At 36.3% G+C, this 19,829-nt stretch overlaps 6 protein-coding genes across 7 annotated transcripts; 2 read left to right on the top strand and 4 right to left on the bottom strand.

Moving 5' to 3' along the window:
• LOC104711230 (pectinesterase 1-like) lies at nt 1,642-2,653 on the top strand. The gene has a single exon (XM_019229249.1). The coding sequence runs from the start codon at nt 1,743-1,745 to the stop codon at nt 2,463-2,465; it is 723 nt and encodes a 240-aa protein (XP_019084794.1). The 5' UTR covers nt 1,642-1,742; the 3' UTR covers nt 2,466-2,653.
• Nucleotides 2,526-6,972, bottom strand: LOC104711231. Its single transcript, XM_019229247.1, has 8 exons — nt 6,143-6,972; nt 5,970-6,056; nt 5,790-5,879; nt 5,618-5,698; nt 5,326-5,517; nt 3,071-5,233; nt 2,839-2,985; nt 2,526-2,764 (listed from the first exon to the last, which is right to left on the bottom strand). The coding sequence occupies exons 1-8, from the start codon at nt 6,188-6,190 to the stop codon at nt 2,705-2,707; spliced, it is 2,868 nt and encodes a 955-aa protein (XP_019084792.1). The 5' UTR covers nt 6,191-6,972; the 3' UTR covers nt 2,526-2,704.
• On the bottom strand, nt 7,092-8,068 carry LOC104711232. Its single transcript, XM_010427913.1, has 4 exons — nt 7,786-8,068; nt 7,635-7,695; nt 7,449-7,545; nt 7,092-7,350 (listed from the first exon to the last, which is right to left on the bottom strand). Exons 1-4 carry the CDS (start codon nt 7,954-7,956, stop codon nt 7,272-7,274), a joined length of 408 nt encoding a protein of 135 aa, XP_010426215.1. The 5' UTR covers nt 7,957-8,068; the 3' UTR covers nt 7,092-7,271.
• On the bottom strand, nt 8,210-10,090 carry LOC104711229 (transcription factor bHLH47-like). Its single transcript, XM_010427908.2, has 5 exons — nt 9,918-10,090; nt 9,481-9,583; nt 9,265-9,368; nt 9,016-9,143; nt 8,210-8,905 (listed from the first exon to the last, which is right to left on the bottom strand). The coding sequence occupies exons 2-5, from the start codon at nt 9,540-9,542 to the stop codon at nt 8,450-8,452; spliced, it is 750 nt and encodes a 249-aa protein (XP_010426210.1). The 5' UTR covers nt 9,543-9,583; nt 9,918-10,090; the 3' UTR covers nt 8,210-8,449.
• Nucleotides 12,437-14,827, top strand: LOC104711228 (phosphatidate cytidylyltransferase, mitochondrial-like). 2 transcript variants are annotated; one of them, XM_010427907.2, is made up of 11 exons: nt 12,437-12,646; nt 12,769-12,922; nt 13,004-13,060; nt 13,155-13,217; nt 13,309-13,377; nt 13,535-13,627; nt 13,704-13,808; nt 13,887-13,964; nt 14,098-14,226; nt 14,310-14,415; nt 14,517-14,827. In XM_010427907.2, the coding sequence occupies exons 2-11, from the start codon at nt 12,815-12,817 to the stop codon at nt 14,705-14,707; spliced, it is 999 nt and encodes a 332-aa protein (XP_010426209.1). In that variant the 5' UTR covers nt 12,437-12,646; nt 12,769-12,814; the 3' UTR covers nt 14,708-14,827. The 2 variants fall into 2 exon arrangements, with proteins under 2 accessions (XP_010426209.1, XP_019084793.1); XM_019229248.1 differs by lacking the exon at nt 12,437-12,646 and having other exon boundaries at nt 12,903-12,922; nt 13,174-13,217.
• On the bottom strand, nt 17,459-19,513 carry LOC104711227 (transcription factor TCP14-like). Its single transcript, XM_010427906.2, has one exon. It carries the CDS (start codon nt 19,293-19,295, stop codon nt 17,751-17,753), a length of 1,545 nt encoding a protein of 514 aa, XP_010426208.1. The 5' UTR covers nt 19,296-19,513; the 3' UTR covers nt 17,459-17,750.

Genomic DNA, 19,829 nt, shown 5'->3' with positions numbered 1-19,829 from the left:
AAAAAAAAAAACACAACATGATTGATGATTGATCGTAGTTCAAACATCCAGGCAGTGTAAATACTCTCTTGTCCAGTTTTTCTTTCGATATATTATTAACTGATTCCAACAGCAAATTGCATGCGTCTCTACCCCATGCATAGCTACCAAGCACATCTAAATCTAGTGCTTTCCGGAGATTGGAATCTAGGAATCTGCCACCACTTGTGAATATTGCAAGAAAAATACCTTCCATGAGCAGCAACATTCCCAGTGAATACCTTTCATCCAATGCGTTTTCATCTGTACGCCGTAGACGTGTTTGCAAGTCTGCTAGTGTATGGTACTGCTTGGCCTCATTTTCTGCATCAGTTGCATGATTATCTCTACTAAGTTTGAGGCCTGTAAATTAATATGCGGTATATTATGGATTAAATCATAAAATTAACAATCAAAATACAATATATAATTTTAAACACTAAACAAATCAAATAAAATTAATTTTTTTTATCACACAACTTAACTTGCGGTATGCCACGGATAAAAATCTAGATCTACTAGAATAGATCTTACCAAATAGATGTTATTTTCATAAATCATATTCAGCATATGATTTCATGGCATAGTGTTCCATCCAAAATAAAACTTTTTAAACAAATAAAATAATCACATATGTGATTTTTTTAATAAAAATTACAAAATAAACAAAAAAAATCAATTTGTGCTTAGTTTTACTTATGTTTTGTTCAGATTTTACATATGTTTTGCTTATTTTTTGTTAATATCTATTCAACATTTCAAAGAACCAAAAAATGACTAATTTGCTATCATATATAAACAATCCCACCTACAATTTATATTTATATAGAATTTAATATAAATTATACTCAATGTATTAAACAATCAAATAATTTTTATCTATATAGATGATTTTATCATAGTCACAAAATAATATAAATATATAAACAATTAAAAATACATATCATTTACGTATTGTATGGGTAACCATCTAATATATATATATATATTATTTTAAAAAAATTAATAACAAATGCCATTTTCTTTAATTTGCCATAAGCCTATATGAAACTAAGCACAGCAATGATGCAGAGAACATCATTTGTGACATTCCAATTACGTATAAAATCCACAAGAGCGAGTGATGAATAATGGGTGAAAGATAGTTTTTATACCGTGGGCTCTTCTCCAATTGTGTATATAAATTCAGGCAGATCGATCTTAGCAGGGAAGACTTCTCACATATTTGTACCTATAGAAAGTAAACTAAACAATGTTAAAAAGAACAGAAAATGAACAAACCTAAATATCAAATTTTTAAGAATAATTTTGCATTAAACTAATTCTAATATTGAAAATTGATTTTGGTTATAGTTAAGCTAATGCAACTACAACATTGTTTTTTTGTATGTATCGTTGCCCTTGTTATATACGCATGACAATGTTTTGTTAGATTATATATAGGTAAATATTAGAGAAATGGTATTTTTTTTTTTTAAGAATAATTTGGAAAAATACAACTTCGAAACAAAAAACATTTGTTCAAGACTTCGAAGTTACATTTTTTTTTTCTATACACAAGAATAGAAGACGTGTGGAAGTTAGAGATACGTTGTGTGGACTTTGGGGCTTATGAAAATGCCTACAAAAGCTTCATTTTTTTCAACTTCTTCTTGTTTGACTTCTTTATTTCTCTATCTCTCCCAAAAAAATCACAGATTCATTATTCATCTTCCTCCGATTCAATGGAGTCGATCAACACCTTGAAAGGCTACGACAAAGTATCAGATCAAGAAAACCAAATTCATCATCATTCCCCACTTCCCAAACCACCATCATCATCTTACCGTAAAACCCTAATCGCCACCGTCTCAGTCGTATCTCTTCTCATAATCCTCGCCGTTGTAGCTTTAACCACCGGGGCTTTCACTCACTCTCCTTCTCCTCCCCACCATCCTCCTATCTCCTCCGCCTCTCTCAAGACAGTCTGCGCCGTGACTCGTTACCCAGAGACTTGTTTCGATTCTTTGTCTTCTTCTCTCAACGAATCTGATTCGAAACTGAGCCCTGAATCAATCCTGGAGCTTTCTCTTCGAGCCGCGTCTAAGGAAGTCTCGAGACTCTCTCTGTCTTTCCGATCAATCAACGATATGCCTGAGGACGCGGCGGTTGGTGATTGTGTGAAGCTTTACACCGACGCGCTGAGTCAACTCAACGAGTCGGTGTCTGAGATCGAGAAGGAGAAGAAAAAGGGAGGGAACTGGTTGACGAAAGAAGTCGTCGGAGATGTCAAGACGTGGATCAGCGCCGCCATGACCGACGGTGATACTTGTTCCGATGGGATTGAAGAAATGGGAACAGTTGTGGGGAATGAGATCAAGAAAGAGATGGAGATGGCTAATCAGATGATGAGTATTAGCTTGGCCATTGTTAGCCAAATGAAGAAGCTTTTGGTGATACTTCACTAAACCAAATCACAAAAAGGTTGGAACTTTTTTCTCTGTTTGTCAATTTCGAATTCGTATGTATTTGTGTTGTGTTGTGAGCTCTCTGTTCTGGGCTCTGCTCTGTAAGTAATTACTTACTACATTTGCTTTTTGTTTTTGGTATATGTAATTTGACAAAAATGAGAAATCTTGTAATTTTACATTCTCAATCTATTCACTTACTTTGATCAAAATTAGAGGTTGTTCTCTATAGTTTTAAATCAAAATGAGCTTCGGCGTCTCTTTGTATTGTCTACTTCGTTCTTGGTTGCGTTCATCAACTGGAAGAAGAAAAATATATTGGAGGTCGAGAATCATATATTATAAAGTAGGACTAGAAAATGATGAAATGTACCTGCAGAGTTAGGGACCTAACTATCTCTTCTGAAGATTTGATCTTCTCTGCATCATCCTGCGCCATTAACACCGCAACTTCGAGTTTCTTTGAAGTCATTCCCAGTTCATCTTCTAGTTCTTTTGATTTTAGGGTAAGCTCTTCCACCTGAGTAGTTGTTATAGTTTTTTACTTGTCTTTTCATACACAACCTACATTTGATTCAATACAGTTTTTAAATGGTTGGACTAACCTGTGCTTTGAGTACTGATATTTCATGGCTCAGGCACTGATTGGATTTCTTGGGACCTTCTTGTAGTAAATCATGATCTGTAATGTCGGCGGTGAAGTCGGAAGTTGTAGCAACAGATTCAACCGGGCTGGATTTTATCGACAAAGGAAACAACTCAACAGAACCTCGACGTGAAAACGGGATACCAGAAGTCACTGAGTGTCTTATAAGAGAGGATGTGTCTGATTTTGAAGCGCAATGCTTGGTGCGTTGTTTGCCTTCTTGGCTAACTGAATCAAAAGAGGTAAGCCTGGAGAGTTGCCGTATGCCTTTCATGTTAAAACTACCTTTAGTATCCAGATTTGAGTGACTCGACGATGAGCAGCTTGCTCCTGAAGTTTCACCAATGGTTTTCAGGTCCGGGATCTTAGTTTGTCTGAAGAAATCAAATGAATCCACCCTAATAAGCTGACGCTGCGGTGTTATGCCAATGTCGTCCATCTCGTTACAGCTAGATTGTAGACTTGCATTTGAAAATCTAGCACTACTCGCCGGGGTTATTAAAGATTCTCTAACTCCTTCGAGTTTGATATAGCAGTCATCACAAACACGGTAAGGCCTGTTCGTTTTGGGAGCCATGGCTGCTGCTAAGGATTTCTTACTAGTGCATGAATTACAGAAGACACTCCCACAGTTATAACAGTTGTGGAGCTTCCTCATGTAGTTAAAAGGATGGCGACAACCGGAGCACCTAGAACTGTCAGTACCCGTAATTGGTTTGTGAAGACAAATGGTTGCTGTGTAATTAGAACCACACACCACTTTCCTCACTTGTTTACCTTTCAAAGCTTTCACAAGAGTCGGCGTGCTTCTATGTTCGGTGTCTCCGTGCCCGAGCTGTCCGTTTGATCCTTTGCCCCAAGTGTAGACCTCAGCTTTTGCGTTCAAAACCGCGATATGGTGAAACCCGCAAGCCACTTCTTGGACAAAACTCTTTCCTAGACCCCCTTCAATGCAAGAAGGAGCTCTCACAGCATTATCTTGACTCGGATCAGCAATTCCCATTGCGTAAACTTGTCCAGACACAGAGAGAGCAATGGTAATGCTCTGACCACAAGCTACCTGCTGAAAGCTAGTTGTATCCAGTTCAGTTACACAAGATGGGATTAGTCTAGACTCTATATCACCATGTCCCAGTCTCCCATCGTCTCCATCACCCCAAGTGAAGAGCTTTCCTGATGATGTGGCCTCACCGAAAACACTGACAACAGCAGCTGAATGCCAAACACCACAAGCTGTCTTTATCGTTCTGCAGCCACTTAGCGCATCGACTTCTCTAGGTATGTTTGTGCTTATACGATCACCATGCCCAAGCGCACCAAAAGTACCATCACCAAATGTAAACAGCTTACCTTCTGATGTCACAAAAGTTGTATGCCAAGGTCCGCAAGATATAGTTCTAACATTTATACCCTCCATCTGACCAAGGATGCGTACTGGTTTCCAATGGCTAGCTTCACTACCAAGTCCAAGGAGACCGGCATTATGTGCTCCGTCGCCCCAAGCATATAAATCCCCTGAGGCTGTTACAGCACAAGTATGAAATTCTCCACAGTCAGCTGACTCCACAGTTGCTCCGTCAAATTCATCAATAAGTTTTGGATGTGGAACGTAGGAACAAACTCCGTGTCCTAACCTTCCACCAGATTCGTCTCCCCAGCTGTACAGCTGTCCCTGCTTTGTGACTAACACTGCATAATTGGTGCCGCAAGAAATACTCTGGGCATCAAGTGCCACATGTGATTTCAGGACTTTGGGCAAAAAAGACTCGGTCGTTAGAGAAGAGCTGCTGCTACTTTTGTGCATACCACCTCCTAATAGCCCATCTCCAATACTTTCTCCCCAAACGAAGACATCACAGAGAGACTTCAAGTCTTCAAATGAAGATCCTTGACTTGATGAGCTCACTGCGCTGGAAATGCTATATTTACATAGATCAACGGCAGGGGAGTGATTAGTAGATCGATTCTCTATAGCCTCTGGAAGCGAAGTATGAGGTTTATGGATCAGTTCGTCCAAAGAGAGTGCCTTTAGTACTGCAGTTTGTGACAAAACCTCTGAGAAAACTTTCCCCAGTCTCTGTGGAGTGTTGCTGTGAGATCCTGAGGCCTTTTTTGCATGTTCCTGCGAAAGTGCCAGATGAAAAAGGAAGATATTAAGTAGAAAACAACCTGATGGTGCTCTTATGAAGAAAGAAAACAACTAACAAAAAAAACCTCGTAGCTTGTGTCACTGCTGACGGATCTAATGTTGGACGTAAAGTTCTTGCTCGTACTACTCTGTTCTCCATTGTCAGGAGCAAGACTACGGCTTCTTGAGTGAAGTACCAATGCAGAAGAGTTGTTTCGTGAGAGAAGAGCTCGAAGGGTAGTGAGCCAGAACTCAGCTTCATCCTTGTCCTTACATACCTATCCATGAGGATTCAGTAGTGAGAACACCTCAATGGAGATTATATATATTCAGTAGTGAGAACACCTCAAAAAGACCACAGGGGAGCAAAATACGAACCAAATCCAGAGATCGGTCGCCATATATAAGAGAGAATGATTGATATTCCTTGGTTGGTTGAGGATATCGTCGGAAAACTGCCTGGAAAAGTTCTTACAAGAACATTCGTTTGTTGAGAAAATATGCACCAAAACTGTTACCAGATAAATGATATTCATACATTTTGACTTACAGTTCGCTGTCCAGGTATGATCCTTGTCACAGAACTCAGGTTAAGACGTTTCTCCTTTTTGCCACAATACCACAACAAATATATTTCATCCTGCAAACAGTTGAGGAAAGCACACTATCAAACACACAATCTTACTGTGTTTGTGCATTTGTAAAGAAACTGAAGGTTAATGAATGGTACGCTTGAAAGCCGAAAAGGGTAGAATTTAGGCTTCCCACGGCGTCCGTATTTCAATAGATAGGCCCCTTTCTTCAGAATTGCTATCGCCTGCAACCAATTTTTATGGCAAACATTAAATCAAACTTAGATTGAAGCTACAACCTCTACACACACGAAAAAAAACTGAAGCAAACCTGCTCATTCTCCCTCTCTGTGGGAATATTTCTCTGGAAACAAGCCATTCCAAGTAAGATAGTTGAGATTACAATAGCAAACTGGAAAAAGAGCACCAGATGATTCCAATGCTCGCCCCATATAATAAAGCCCCTTTTGCCTTGGATTCCCAAAGTTCCTTATCCTAAAGCCTTGCAATCGAATATCTCATCACGACGTAACATTTTGTGTTCGTCATATTCCTTAATTATTAAGTAGGAAGCAGGGATACCATAACAAAGACAGGGATCAGTGCAATCTGTATTAATAATAAGATGACACGAATGATCAAAGATCAGATAGAAACGCATACCTAGTTCCTTCCTTGGTTCACACGCCACAATTCCAAAAAAACTTTATTGTTTCTGGAACAAATCTAATTGAAATTACGCAACAAACAGATGTTGTTGAGAGCCAGAGGTGGAGCTCCTAGCAATCCAATGGGTGGTGACGAACTAATAATTACCCCTAATCCTACCCTTTTCTGGCTTTCCTCGTCTAGGTTTCTGGCTTAATAACGAGGAGAAACAGACAGATTTGTAATGGGGGGAGCGAGAGGAGAAGAGAAAACACAAGAACGAGATTCTGACCCAGCGACGACGACGACGACAACAGGAACAGGTAAGAGAAAAAGGGTCCTTTTTTTTTTGTTGTTGGTCTCAGATGCGTTTATCTGTTATTTACAGTTGTTTCCATTTCTTCTCCTTTTTTCAATGCAATGTTTTATTTTCAGTTTTAATCAAAACTATGTTCCTGTTTTTATTAGATACTAGAATAGTAGAATGATATATATAAAACATTATATTTCAATGTAATTAGAACAAAAGCTTTATATAAATTCTTCTCCAAAGTCCAAACCATTCCAACTTTTCCATCTAAAATCACATAGGTGGCTATACCATCAACATAAACTATATAGAGGTGCTATAGTTATGTAAACATAACAAGATTTAATTTTTTGTCGAAGAAAAATTCTGAAAAAACAACATTACAATGAGAGTTTGGTGTGCAATAACAAATAAGTAATACATGGTGGTTTAGAAGAGCATTGAAAAAGGGAGAAAGATGACTTCTTCTAAGGTTTTATAAGAGAGTGTTGAAGCTTTTCTACTACTCATCGAAGGTGCTCAAGAACCCACCAAGGAAACCAGCTCCATTGCACTCCCCACACAACACCTCCTTTTTACCTCTGCCCACAAGATAATTACAAAAGATATTTCAAGTAATGAGTTTTTTTCTGTGCTGTGGAGAAGGAAGAAGAAAGAAAGGAGATAAGATTTTCCAAACCTGCAAAGCCAACAGAGTGCACCAGCTTTAAACTGTCCATTGAAATGATCAATCAAATTCACACCACCTCCTTTGCATTGAGAACAAGCCACACAACCTTTTGAAAACATTTACACAAAATCTTATTACTAACCAATTCACAAGTATATATAAATCAAGAGGATTATAAACCGGGTAAGAACTTACCCTCCCCTTCACAATTTGAACAAACTATGCTGTTTGTTTTAGTGCCAGTACTGTTTGTGGCCTATTTATCACCAAAAGATTAGATTTTTAACCAACGACACAAACTTTGTTAAAGCGGAAACAGAGTTTGGGATAAAAAGAAATATCTAACCTTAATCTCAAAGCTTTGGGATTTGGTGGAAGTCTGAAGCAGCTCACTCTTCTGGACCAAGGACGAGGTGTTACCATTGGTTGAGAAGAAGTGAGTAGGCTTTGAACTTTTGCTAGGAGATTGGAAGCAATAGGTCGGAGGAGAAGAGAAGAAGCATAGTGAATTCGCCATTTTTTTCTGTTTTCTGATTCTTCTTACCCACTCGATAGCAAGATAAGATGATGGCTCTCTCTCACTTCTCTTTACCAAATCCTTTTCTTTAACCAATCCATAACCAGAACCACTTAACCGGTTTTCTTTAGACCAGAACCCAATTTCAGATTTCATTTGCTCCTTTTTTATATAAGGATTTTGTTCGTTTTTTTTTTGTTGTTGTTGTTGTTGTTGTTGTTTCATTTGTTGTTTTAGTATCTTACGAGAAGAGTAAATGACAAAGGTTAGAGCTAATTTACTTATTTTTTACTCAAACGACCCATAAAGGCCATAGCTTCCTTATCCTATGAACAAACCAACAAGAAATGGCCAAGGCCAAACCCACAAGGACATTAGACGATGATGTTAAAAAAAATAATACAAAAACCAGGGTCCTTCTTCACAAGTTGCCCTGTCTCTGTTTCCTGTGTTAACCCTCGTGTTGCTTCTCCTTGTGGAGCCACCCAAGACTTCATTCATTGGCTTTCAGCCGCTCTCCAAGTAGTCGAGAAGACCATGAGTCAGCTGCACTAGCATACCTTGGACACGGCTTACTCACGTTTGAGGTATTATTATAAATTAAAGGTGTTTGTGTCTGCACATGCCCTGTCATGTTTGAAATATCTTGTGTCTGGTGATCAGGTTGGATCGGTAGGACAAGAACTGTTGCAGGAGGATGAAGAGTTGAAGCAGATTGTTGAAAACCAGGGCCTTGGAAAATGGGAAGTCCTGGAAACTGAGATGCAAGTTCAGGATGTGGTTGTTGTTGTTGTTGATAAAGATGATGATGGTGGTAAGCGGGTGCATGAGAGGTGATCAAGTCGGCTTTCGACTGATTCATTTTCGCTTCTATCTCGCTCTGTAGTTTCGAGATCTCGGTCTCGAGCACTGAAGTTTCTTCCTTCAGCTCATTCTTCTCTGTGGTTACCTACACAACAACACCAGTTTCAATCAACAAGACAGATTGAGACAAACATCTAAACAAAGATTTCATATAGAAACACAAAGCAATGAGCATATAGATAGAAAGTGGCTTACATAGCTAGATTCAGAGAGGAGAGAAGCGTGCTCCTTTCTAAGAGACTCGATTTGACCAAACACATCTTTCAAGAATCGAGTAGCTTCACATAGTATGGAAGCTTTACCACTATTCTGTTGATTCAGTTCTGAGACAAGAGAAAATGTTCCCAGTTAGAGAATTTCACAAATCACATTCACTAACATTTATAGTTAAGTTAAAAGCCTAACACTCAAGCAATTGTTTGATTGAAAGATGTGAAATTTTACCAAGGGTATCGGCTAATTCGATGAAAAGCTCATTCAAATGCTCACGCTTAAGCCTCTCTCGAACAGCCTTGTTAATCCTTTTGGGTACTTTACCTTTTTTACACCTGTTTTTTTAACACACACACAACATAATCAAACACAACCATAAAACAAAATATAAAGAGGGCTCCATAATCAAAATACGAGAATCCTTTTCTTGAAAGATGATTCACACACCTTTCATCAGCAGTAGTAGCATTTGCTTCATCAGAAGATGTGGAAGGAGATTTCGATACCATCCTTAACCAATTGTAATAAGTAAGATTCTTTGTCAAGTCACCTGAAATGAGAGATAAAGGATGATCAAAATGAATCTGACAAATCATTCATTCATCTTTGTATAATCAATCAATCAATCAACCCCTCATGTCACACAAACCCACCAACGAACATAGAAACATAGGAGCAAAAATATAAAAAAAAAAAAACAAAACTTTGGTGTGGTTTTTGATTCCTCAAAACTCAAGGAGTGCTTTTAGATTCTCAAAACTTTATCAACCATCATGTCAAATCAAAAACAGTGAAGAATTATCAATTAAAAAAAAATATATTACGGCTAATAAGTTCTCCTCACAGCTCAAATCGTAACTCAGAAAAAGGAAAAAAAAAATTACCTTTCTATCTTTCTCCGGTGAAGAAGCTCGTCGGGAATTATTGTAGAGGAGGATTAAGGATTAGAAAACGAGTTAGAGAAGAAGAAATAAGAAAAGCTTATTGACGACGAGAGAAGAATCTGAGAAATTGAAGAAGGGAGGAGGGGGGGCGTGTGGGGAAAGAAAGAGGCGCGTGGAGAGCACAGAAGAAGTGGTGCGTTTTAAGTGGACACGTGAGCTCGACATGTGCCTTTCTCTTTTGCTGTTTTGTCCTTATCTATTACGTTGCGTGCCACTAAGCCGCTCTTGTTGCATCGACACGTCATCGTATCTTCTTCTTTCTCAAGTGGAGTGCGTTTTTTTCTCAGGTAAAGGTTATACTACTATTATTGGCAAAAGTGTTGACTGTACACTCCAGCATTTTTTTACAACTCCTTTTTTTTTTTTTTTTTCAGAACTAACTTTATTCATTTCATTAATCAAATTTTCTAAGAATACAAAATGTAATTCCTAAAATTATAAAACTGATAACAATTTTTTCTTTTTAATCGTTTTTATGATTTTTAATAATAAAACGGTGTCTAGATAATGAATCATAGTATAGTCTTTTAATTACAATAAAAACTTGATACATGATGGACTGCAATGGTACATGATTAGTTTATATATAAATTATAAACTAGATAATGGTCCGCGTTGGTAGCGCGGAGAAATTTTTATGTTATTTTGTTATTTGTTTATATTATATTTATGTTGTATCATTTATTGACATGTTATATAATATAGTACTATATGGTGAGTTTTGATTCATATTAATCTACTAATAGGTAGGCCTGGAACTACTACCAATACCCGTATTGGACCCGTTTTTCGGTTTGTATCCGTTCCAAAAAAAGGTACCCGCAACATTAGAGTCGAGTGAAAGGTATAATAATTATATTATCCGTGAATAATGATTGAATATCATATATTAATTTAATTTTTGAGCGTCCCGTTACCCGTCTCATTACCCGTTTTATTACCCTACTCATAAATACACGTTAATATTTTGTAGAATAATGTTACCAGTGTGACGAGATATCTATATAAATTTGGATTTGTTTGTTACAAAATAATAGTAGAAAATTTATTAATTCTATACATTTTATAAAATCATATATTTAATTACTTAAGGTCATACTCTGATTTTGACCCGTAGTTGGTACTACTATTTTGGTTTGGTGCAATATCAAATTCGTTAATTATATTCAGTAAAGCTAAAAAACCCAACAAAATATGTATTGACCCGTGATTTGGTATTACAAATTGATGTGATTGGTATAATATGTTATATATTAGTTTTATAGGTGAAAATTACAATTAGGTTATGTATATTATCAACATTATACACTTAGTATTCTTTATATAGTGAATATTGTGTATAAACAATTAAGTTTTAGTCAATTAAATAGTTTGTTATTATTTCCGAAGATTTATGAAATATTAAATAGAGTTTTATTATTTTGTAAACAAATCTAAACTTTTATTTTGTTAGTTATTAGAATAATTAAAATATTATAGCATTTTCATAATATGTCACATTAAAACTGATTAAATTTTTAACAACATAGCTTAAATAAGTATATAGATATATTTTAAAAATATAAACAATGTTGTATCCTAATTTTAATATATATTTGTTATTATTAAATGATTTCGATATGTAAATGTTTAAACTTAGTCTTATAAATAAATTTAAAATTTATAATTTTTCTAAATATTTGTTATTGTTTCCTAAGATTTCTGAAACAATAAATAGAATCTGTTTAATTATTTTATTACATAATTTCGAAATTATTTTATTAAATAATTTTGAAATAATTTTATTAATGATTTCTAATCTAATAAATTAATAATTGCTATTTTTTGGGTAATTATTTTCTGGTTACAACAAATTAATATTAAGATTCTGTTATTATATTTTGTATTAAAAATACAGTGGCATTTTTTGTAATATCTTACATAAAGTAAGGTTATTTGTTTATAGGGTTGCTTAAATAAGTATATAGATGGTAAAATTATTTGTATTGTTATTTTAAATTAACTTTTTGTAATTTTTTATTATTATTATTAAATCATTAAGGTTTGATCTATAATTAATTTATACATATTGGATAATGTGATTTAGTAGAGTCCAACTTTAGTAAAATTAGGACGTAAAGATGGTGATATAATTACTTGATTAAAGATATTTTTGTATTTTGTAGTGTATTTATTATGTGCAGCGTTTTGGGATTAAGGTTTAACAATTGAGGAGAAATTGTTGTGCACGCTTTAACTTTATTTTTTATGAAACCAAACATTTTGGGCGGTTTATAAACGAAGGGGGGCCGTGTGGGTCAACGTAGGTGGGATAATAAAGGCATGGAAACGGTTCGTCGAGGGTTGGTGACGTCTGTCGTCCGGCGCTGCTGGCGTGTGCTTCCCACAAACTCCTGTATTTTATTGTGTACACTGTACAGTATTGAACGTTCGTTCTGATTTAATTAACCGGACGGTTCAGATACAAAATCCATAAGCCGGAGATCCGGATCTTCCCGGTTCGTTAGAACCAGGATTTCAGAGCGGGTTAGAAACGGAGTAATCTTTTTGCCCAACCCCAAAAAAAGCTTCACGGCGTTTTGTTCTTTGTTCCTCGCTTCGTTTACGCCGCCTTCACTCGCTCTCCTCTTTGAATCAATAGCCATTTTCGCTTCTCTCTACTCCAAAAGGTTTGTGTCCATCTCAAACCACAGTGAATCTAATTGTAGAAACTTCACCTAGCTCACTCGAAAATCTAAATTGATCGCTCTAACAGACTAACTTTTATAATCCCGTTTCTTCACTTGAATAGGTCTCTCTTCCCAGTTTAATTCTGGAAAAGGTTTAGTTTTTCTGGAATGGAAACGACTCAAAGAGATGAGCTTTCTAGCTTTTTGAATGTTCTTCCTCCGGTTGATTTCTGTTGTATCTATGGTTCGACATTGCACCCTAATAACCAAGATAAGGTCTTTATTCTTATCCTGGAACGCTTCTGAATCAGTTTGGTAATTGGGTATTGAAAAAAATGCAACCTTTTGCTGTTACAGTCTAAAATGGTGGACTATATACTTGGAGTCTCTGATCCTATGAAATGGCACTCTGAGGTGAGTTGTATCTTCTGATTATCATTTGTTAGGTTTGGAGCTATTTAAAAAGCCCACAGGTTCTAATTAGCACTTTTTTAATTGTGTGACCAAGAATCTGAAAATGAATTCAGATCATTATGCTTCATGGATGGTTCACCTTGGTGGAGCTAGGCTGGTATATTTCTCTTTGATGTTACTTACTCTTGCTTTGCTTAGACGGCTTAATCGAACACTGAACACACAGTTTTCTTAATGTCTGAGAATAGATTACGAACGTTGCTGATAAAGTAGGAGTTGGAGTTCACTTCAATCCATTTGTCAATTGGAACGACAGGGTAAGAACTTCCTCTAAACTGCAGGATTATTTAAAACCTAATGAAAAATCTAGTTTTTTCAATACAAGCTTGTCTTTGTATATTACATATGTCTATATTCTGCACAGTATGATCGCATTGTATGTAAGCTTAAGCCATTTTGTGAAGCTCCTTGCAGAAACTCAAGTATGGGGTTGTTCGGATGAACGACCTAGTACAGGACATACTGGATTGGAATAGGTTCTACTTGAGTGGCCGTTTACAAAAACCGGTATGTCAGTTGCTTGGTGTTTTTAACTAACAACTGTAAATCGTGAGATGTTTAAGGGAAGTGTTGTTGGTTGCAGGTTCATTTGCTTGTTGATAATCTGGACATAGAAGATGTGAATTCTGTTAATAAGAGAGCTGCGATATCTGCTGCTCTTCTTCTCTTGCCACCAAAATTCACCGAGGTTTGTTTTCTGTTCAGTGCTCAGGAATTTTGAAGTTTTCTTAGACTGTACACTATAACTCACCGAACTCTTACACAGGAAGATCTTTACGCCAAAATATGCAGCCTTTCCTACATGGGAGACTTGCGTATGTTTTTTGCAGAGGACACTAATAAGGTTAGAGACCCAATTCCTGTTCTTGATTAGTGATTACATCAGATTGTTATGATTGTTTGCAGAACATGTATATTACTTTACTTTTTCAGGTGGCTAGATATCTGATACATTATTTCAATCCCTTGCCTCTTAGGTGAACAAAATTGTGAAGGGACAGTTTGATCTATTCCAGTCAATGTATAAGCCTTTTCTTGAAGAGTGTGAGACCAAAAACTTTTTGAGATCCTCATCGGCTGAAGCTAGTCACACTAGATTAGTTCAGGTATACAGAGTGTATATTATCACCATGGATATAACTCAATCTTGAGATTGCTCTTATACCTATCCTTCTCAACATGTGAGCAGGATTCTAGCGTTTCAGCAACACGTTCGCTGGTCTCTTCTCTCCCTGCATCAGTGAGAAGCCAAATGGGGAAGTCACTCGGGGAGAAGAAAATAGTCAGTGAAACAGGTATCAACTCCGATCTTCTCTCTAGTTTTATATATGATCCTATACAAGGAAATGGAGTAATAATTCTTGATGGTTGAACTGGTATACGTACATATGTATAGGTAGAGTTACGGGAGAAGTTTGTATAGGTTCAAGAGAAGAAGCTGCGAAATGTATGGAGAAAGTAATGAGGCGACGGGTAATGGTTTCAAGCGGAAGACAAGCTGTGTCTGGTTTCTTGGCTGCTGGAGCTATTAATGCAACCATGTATCTTTCCCAAAAGATGCGTAAAGCTTGGAACTCTCGGGCGTGACTTTGCAAAAACTCCCCAAGAAGGTCTAGACGCACAAGTTGATGATTCTTTTTTTTTTTGGTTCTAAAAGTAACAAATCCCAAGGAGTTTTGTCTTCCAATGTCATAGATGACAGTAGAACAACAATAGCAACAAGGCCCACCTATATAAAGGTACTATGTTAGTACATTTGGGCTTAGGTCAATGAGAGCCTATTGTATTTCTCACCAACAGTCTCTTGTGATAATAATAATCATTATTATTGATAAAACACTCACTATCATAGCCAAATCCATGGTAGTCTACTACTAGTCTAGTAGTTAAGTATGTTTGCACTTTAGGAAGCCTCAAGATTCTTCAAGTCTCAGATTCATGAACACCATGTAAAATTACTCACGTTTACAGGCACACGATAGAATCATAAGAAAAAGAGTACTCATTATACTCGAACCATTTATATATTAATTTAAAAATATGCATTATTTAAAAATAAAAAGAACAACACGCATGTATGGTTTCATTTGACCCCGTGACTAGTTGAAGGTTGACACTTATAATCGTACATTGCTACTACATACTTTATTGTAATTTTTTGGCTATGGGTCGGGGACCAATTTTTACGTTTCCGTACGACGATGGCTGCCAAATTTAAACCCCATGTGATCTAAAACTTACCCCAAACTGTAACTATTGAAAATTGTTTGAATCTCTCTGTCCTACAAAATGAGTTGACTAGTTTGCGTACGTTTGTCCGAATTTTAATGGCATATATTTCTCTAGCAGACTAATCCGTATAAATAACTACTACGTCAACCATAAATTTATTAAAAAAATAGAAATCATTAGATATCGAAGTTAGCTATATCATCATAAAATGAGAACGTACGTGAGAATCTATAAATACAAAAAAAAAAAAAAAGTGTCATCCATTAATTAATTTATTACTTAATAACATTAGATCGGAGTTAGCTAACATTTCATAATGACGACGTGAGAATTTATAAACATAGGCAAAAAAAATAGTGTTCAAAATTTTCATTTTGTAATTAAACCACCTCAACCTCCAAGTCGATTGATGTTTGATGTTTCACAAAAAATATGAAAATAACGTCGTTTTTTATTTATTCATGGTCTGATTAGTTGTAGTAGTTTTAGTAAATTGGTGTGTTTTGCCATTTTTATTACAGTGTGAGTGCTGTGAAAAGTTTTTTTTTTTTTTTTAAAGAGAGAATTTTTGTGTCAGTGAGGAAAAAAAAAGTGAACGTTGGTTAGGGAGATGATCAGATGGTGAACGTAAGGAGTAAGGTCCACACGACAATCACTGCACCTGATAACGTTTTAGGTCCCACGCCTCTTACAACGCTACAGTCCTCATGTCACCACCACAATCAATCTCTCTCTCTCTCTCTCTCTCTCTACTTATTAAATTTCTGTATTTATAAATATTTTTTATTTTTTATACATTCAATGATAATAGTATATAGTCTGCAATAACAATTAATTCACATTTATTTTTATTTGTTTTCTGTCTCTATCATTTTCGTAAAACTTATCATAATGTAGATTTTTTGTTACATAAAAATTATTATTTCAACATTAGACTCTGAATAGTGATGGAACTGCACGATTTAGTTAATTCAACAATCGAATCCAAAAATGAGCAAAAACTTTATATTATATATGTTCTTTTTCGCCATATTATATATGTTCAACATGTATAAGTGAACGCAACAAAAAAAACAAAAAGACTTTGAATGATGTTTGCAGATAAAACGGACTAAATCGCTTCAATGTAACGAATCTATAGGCTGCAAATAGATGTACAAAACTGAACAAAATTGAAAAAATGGGTTGAATAAAATTGGGTTGAATAATATTCAACTCATTCATCTTCAAAATAGTGGTTGAACAAGTTGAAAATTTTTGTTGTAGGATTAGTTTATTTTTTCAACATTTTAAGTTGAACGGGCTGAATAGTTTTTTCCAACCTCTTCAACCTTTACAATGCAAATGGTGAAAATTGGTTGAATAATTTTTTTCAACCTGTTCAATTTCTTCAACAGTGCAACCATTTGCAGCCTTAGCCTTAGTGAATCAATTAATTATAGTTTGGTGTTCTTTTGTTAGAACGTTTAGTCAAAAACGAAAATAAAATTGTGAACCATCATAGTTTAGGACTCGTCTTTCAAAACTTAGATCACTCTCTAATTCAGTTAGTCTTTTTGATTACAAATATTTGAACATCATATACAAAAATCATGAGTGATTATTGTTTAGTGGGGACAAATGACAAAGAAGCAAAAGATAAAATGAATCATATACTAAAAAAAGCATTTAATATATTTTCATAGCATATAAGATCAAACGAGATATTTCTCTTTTTATATGTTTGTTGTATCGTTTTTTTCGTTCGACCATGTAAAAACAAACGAGACACTTTGCTGTTTTCTATTAGCTTTGAAACAACTAACTTCAAGGGCCAAGTAGTGAGAACGAGATTGGTAGGCCAAGAGATAGGCCCATGATCTCATTCCCCCTAGACAAAAATAATTTCTCAATGTTATTTAGCATAATGTTTTACCAAAATAACAATAAGATGGATGTATAATGTTTCAATTCATGGAGTAGAACCAAAATTATTTGGAGGAAAGCTTAAACTTTTCTTTATGCGTAATTAAAATTTTCTTAATGGATAAAGAAAAGTAAGATGATTGAGAATCGAGACAGACAGTGACACTAACAGATTAAAAAAACATTTAAAAATAATAATGATAAAAAAAAAAGTGTCATATTCTCCTCAAAATCCAAAAAACCTGACATAAAAAATCTCGTGTACTATTTAATCACTCACTCACAAGAAAAATCAAATTTAAATCAAAGTAGAAAAAAAAAAAAATCAAAATTAAAATAAAAAAATCTCACGTGTTTTGTTTTTTTTTGTTACTTAACAAAAACAAAAAAAATTACTACAAGAAATGTAAATAAAATTAACGGCGAAAACAAAAGTATTACACAGCCGCCTAACGCCTTTAGCCGCCACCGCCGCCGGCAGAGTAATCCACGGTTAATCTTGTGGATCCTCTTCATCACCACCTCCAAGTGATCCACTAGCCTGAGATTCGCCGGAAACTTGCCGTCCGTACTGATTTAAACCGGAGAGAATATTATGATGATGATGTTGTTGCTGCTGTTGTTGATGATGATGATGTCTCTGTGTACTATGATGATCACCACCCCCACCGTCACTTCTTCCTCCTCCTCCTCCTCCTTCATTATTGTTATTATTATTATTATCTTCATTGATCTCATGATTACTAGTTGTTGCTAGCTGTTGTTGTTGTTGTTGTCCAGTAAGAAATGCCATTGGCGCTGTGAAATTCATAAAATGTAAACCGCTCGAAACCGCACCGCCCGAAACTCCTGAAACGCCACTTCTGTATAACGCAGCTGCCGCTGTGTTAATTGAAGGAAACGTCCAAACAGGCTCGCCGCCACCGTTTCCACCGCTACCACCAATGGAAGCTGTCATAAGACCTCCTGTTTGGTTGTTGTTACCACCACCCGCGGCGGCCGCAGCCGCTGCAACCATCCAGAAATTTCCCGGTATCTGTTGCGCGGCAGCGGCTGCTGCGGTGGCAGTAGATCCACTGTTGCTAGATTGAAGAGTATAGCTCCCGATTTGATCGTGTTGGTGCTGCTGCTGTAGTTGCAAATCCGACGTCGTTTGGAGTCTTCTTTTCTTCTCTGAACTTAACTCATCTGAATCTTGATCTCCTTCTTGTTTTGTCTGATTATGGAAGTTCAAAAACGACGTCGTTGGTAGGAAGTTATCTATACCAGGAAACAAAGAAGACGTCGTTGCACGTCCCTGTAGATGAGGATGATGAAGAAACCCACCGCCACCACCACCTCTTTGTTGTTGTTGTTGTTGTTGAAGCATCGCCGGAGAAAAGATATTATTAGGGCTAAAAGTGGAAGCGGCGGAGCGGAAATGAGAAGGGAGAGACATGGAAGAGCCTGAAGAACGGAGAGAGATGTTTAAAGAAGTGAAATTCGCCGGGATAGTTCCGGTTCCGGTGGCGGCGATAACTGATGGCTCAGCTTGTTGAAGTAGCCACTCTATAGTCTCACCGTCGGACTTATGACCGAGCTCTCTCGTTAGCTGAAACACTCGAGCTGCACATAACGCCGGCATCCTTATCCTCCTCCCTCTTCCGTCTACTTTTGTGTGTCGGTCTTTAGTCGAAGCTCGTTTCAACGGAGGCTTTTTAGCTGCCACCACCGCCGTAGAGTCCTCTTGCGTTTGTGATAACTCCTTCTGCGTTGTTGTCTGCGGTTGCGGCTTTTGTTGCAATTGCGGTTGAGGTTGCGATTGAGATAACTGTTGGTGTTGATGAAGAGAGAAGAGAGAAGATGAGGAGGAAGGTGAAGGTTGTTGCTGTTGTTGTTGTTGATGGTTGTCGTCGGGGTCACGTTTTCCGAGGAGTTGGAAAGGGAAAGTAGGGCGGTGGTGATGGTGAAGGTGACGGTGGTGATCGTCTCCTCCTCCTCCGACGTTGTCTCCACCGTCCATTATGACATTTAAGATACTAGATGTTGGCTTTTGCATATATAAGTGAGGAGCTATAACTATTTTTTATATATATTTATAAAAAATTAGGGTTTTGGTTTTTATTTATATGTGATTTTTTTTTTTTTGGACAAGAGAGGGGAACCAAAAAAAAAAAAAAATCAAAAGTGTAGATGGATGTTTGAAGGAATTGAGTGAGAAGGAGAGGATAAGAGTGAGAGAAAAATAGAGGAAGAAGAAAAGCTTAAAGAAACAAAGATCATGAGTGAGAATTATATGGGTGAGGAGCTTTACAAACCATATAAAATTAAATAACTTAAAAATAAAAATCTCATTGCGTCTTTTTTTATTATATATTTTTCAAACAAAACAACTGTTCATTTGCTTCTTTATATATGTATATATATATGCTTCATCTCTCACACCATATGTAATGAAAATAACTATAAAACACTCTAAGAGAAAATGTCAACAATGTGAGTATCATTTAATAGTTGAAGAAAAGAGAAGTAATATCACAAAATCAACGCAAATCGATTGATGCAATTAGCAAACAGAATAAACTTGAAATTT

Source organism: Camelina sativa, chromosome 9, assembly GCF_000633955.1.
Source record: "Camelina sativa cultivar DH55 chromosome 9, Cs, whole genome shotgun sequence".
NCBI lineage: Eukaryota > Viridiplantae > Streptophyta > Magnoliopsida > Brassicales > Brassicaceae > Camelina > Camelina sativa.
The sequence above is the reverse complement of the archived record's forward strand: the minus strand, read 5'-3'. Positions and strand labels throughout refer to the sequence as shown.

Bases quoted from the DNA above. Each gene is read 5' to 3' on its own strand.
- LOC104711230 (XM_019229249.1), top strand. From the start codon at position 1,743: ATGGAGTCGATCAACACCTTGAAAGGCTACGACAAAGTATCAGATCAA.
- LOC104711231 (XM_019229247.1), bottom strand. From the start codon at position 6,190: ATGGCTTGTTTCCAGAGAAATATTCCCACAGAGAGGGAGAATGAGCAG. The intron at 5,518-5,617 runs GTTCGTATTTTG...CCTCATGGATAG, and splicing joins GCGACCGATCTCTGGATTTG to GTATGTAAGGACAAGGATGA. The intron at 2,765-2,838 runs GTACATTTCATC...TTCTTCTTCCAG, and splicing joins TTAGGTCCCTAACTCTGCAG to TTGATGAACGCAACCAAGAA.
- LOC104711232 (XM_010427913.1), bottom strand. From the start codon at position 7,956: ATGGCGAATTCACTATGCTTCTTCTCTTCTCCTCCGACCTATTGCTTC. The intron at 7,546-7,634 runs GTAAGTTCTTAC...TGTTTTCAAAAG, and splicing joins TTCAAATTGTGAAGGGGAGG to GTTGTGTGGCTTGTTCTCAA. The intron at 7,351-7,448 runs GTTTGGAAAATC...TCTTGTGGGCAG, and splicing joins GCACTCTGTTGGCTTTGCAG to AGGTAAAAAGGAGGTGTTGT.
- LOC104711229 (XM_010427908.2), bottom strand. From the start codon at position 9,542: ATGGTATCGAAATCTCCTTCCACATCTTCTGATGAAGCAAATGCTACT. The intron at 9,144-9,264 runs GTAAAATTTCAC...CTCTTGTCTCAG, and splicing joins CGAATTAGCCGATACCCTTG to AACTGAATCAACAGAATAGT. The intron at 8,906-9,015 runs GTAAGCCACTTT...GTTGTTGTGTAG, and splicing joins TCCTCTCTGAATCTAGCTAT to GTAACCACAGAGAAGAATGA.
- LOC104711228 (XM_010427907.2), top strand. From the start codon at position 12,815: ATGGAAACGACTCAAAGAGATGAGCTTTCTAGCTTTTTGAATGTTCTT. The intron at 13,378-13,534 runs GTAAGAACTTCC...AGCTCCTTGCAG, and splicing joins TTGTCAATTGGAACGACAGG to AAACTCAAGTATGGGGTTGT. The intron at 13,628-13,703 runs GTATGTCAGTTG...TGTTGGTTGCAG, and splicing joins GTGGCCGTTTACAAAAACCG to GTTCATTTGCTTGTTGATAA.
- LOC104711227 (XM_010427906.2), bottom strand. From the start codon at position 19,295: ATGCAAAAGCCAACATCTAGTATCTTAAATGTCATAATGGACGGTGGA.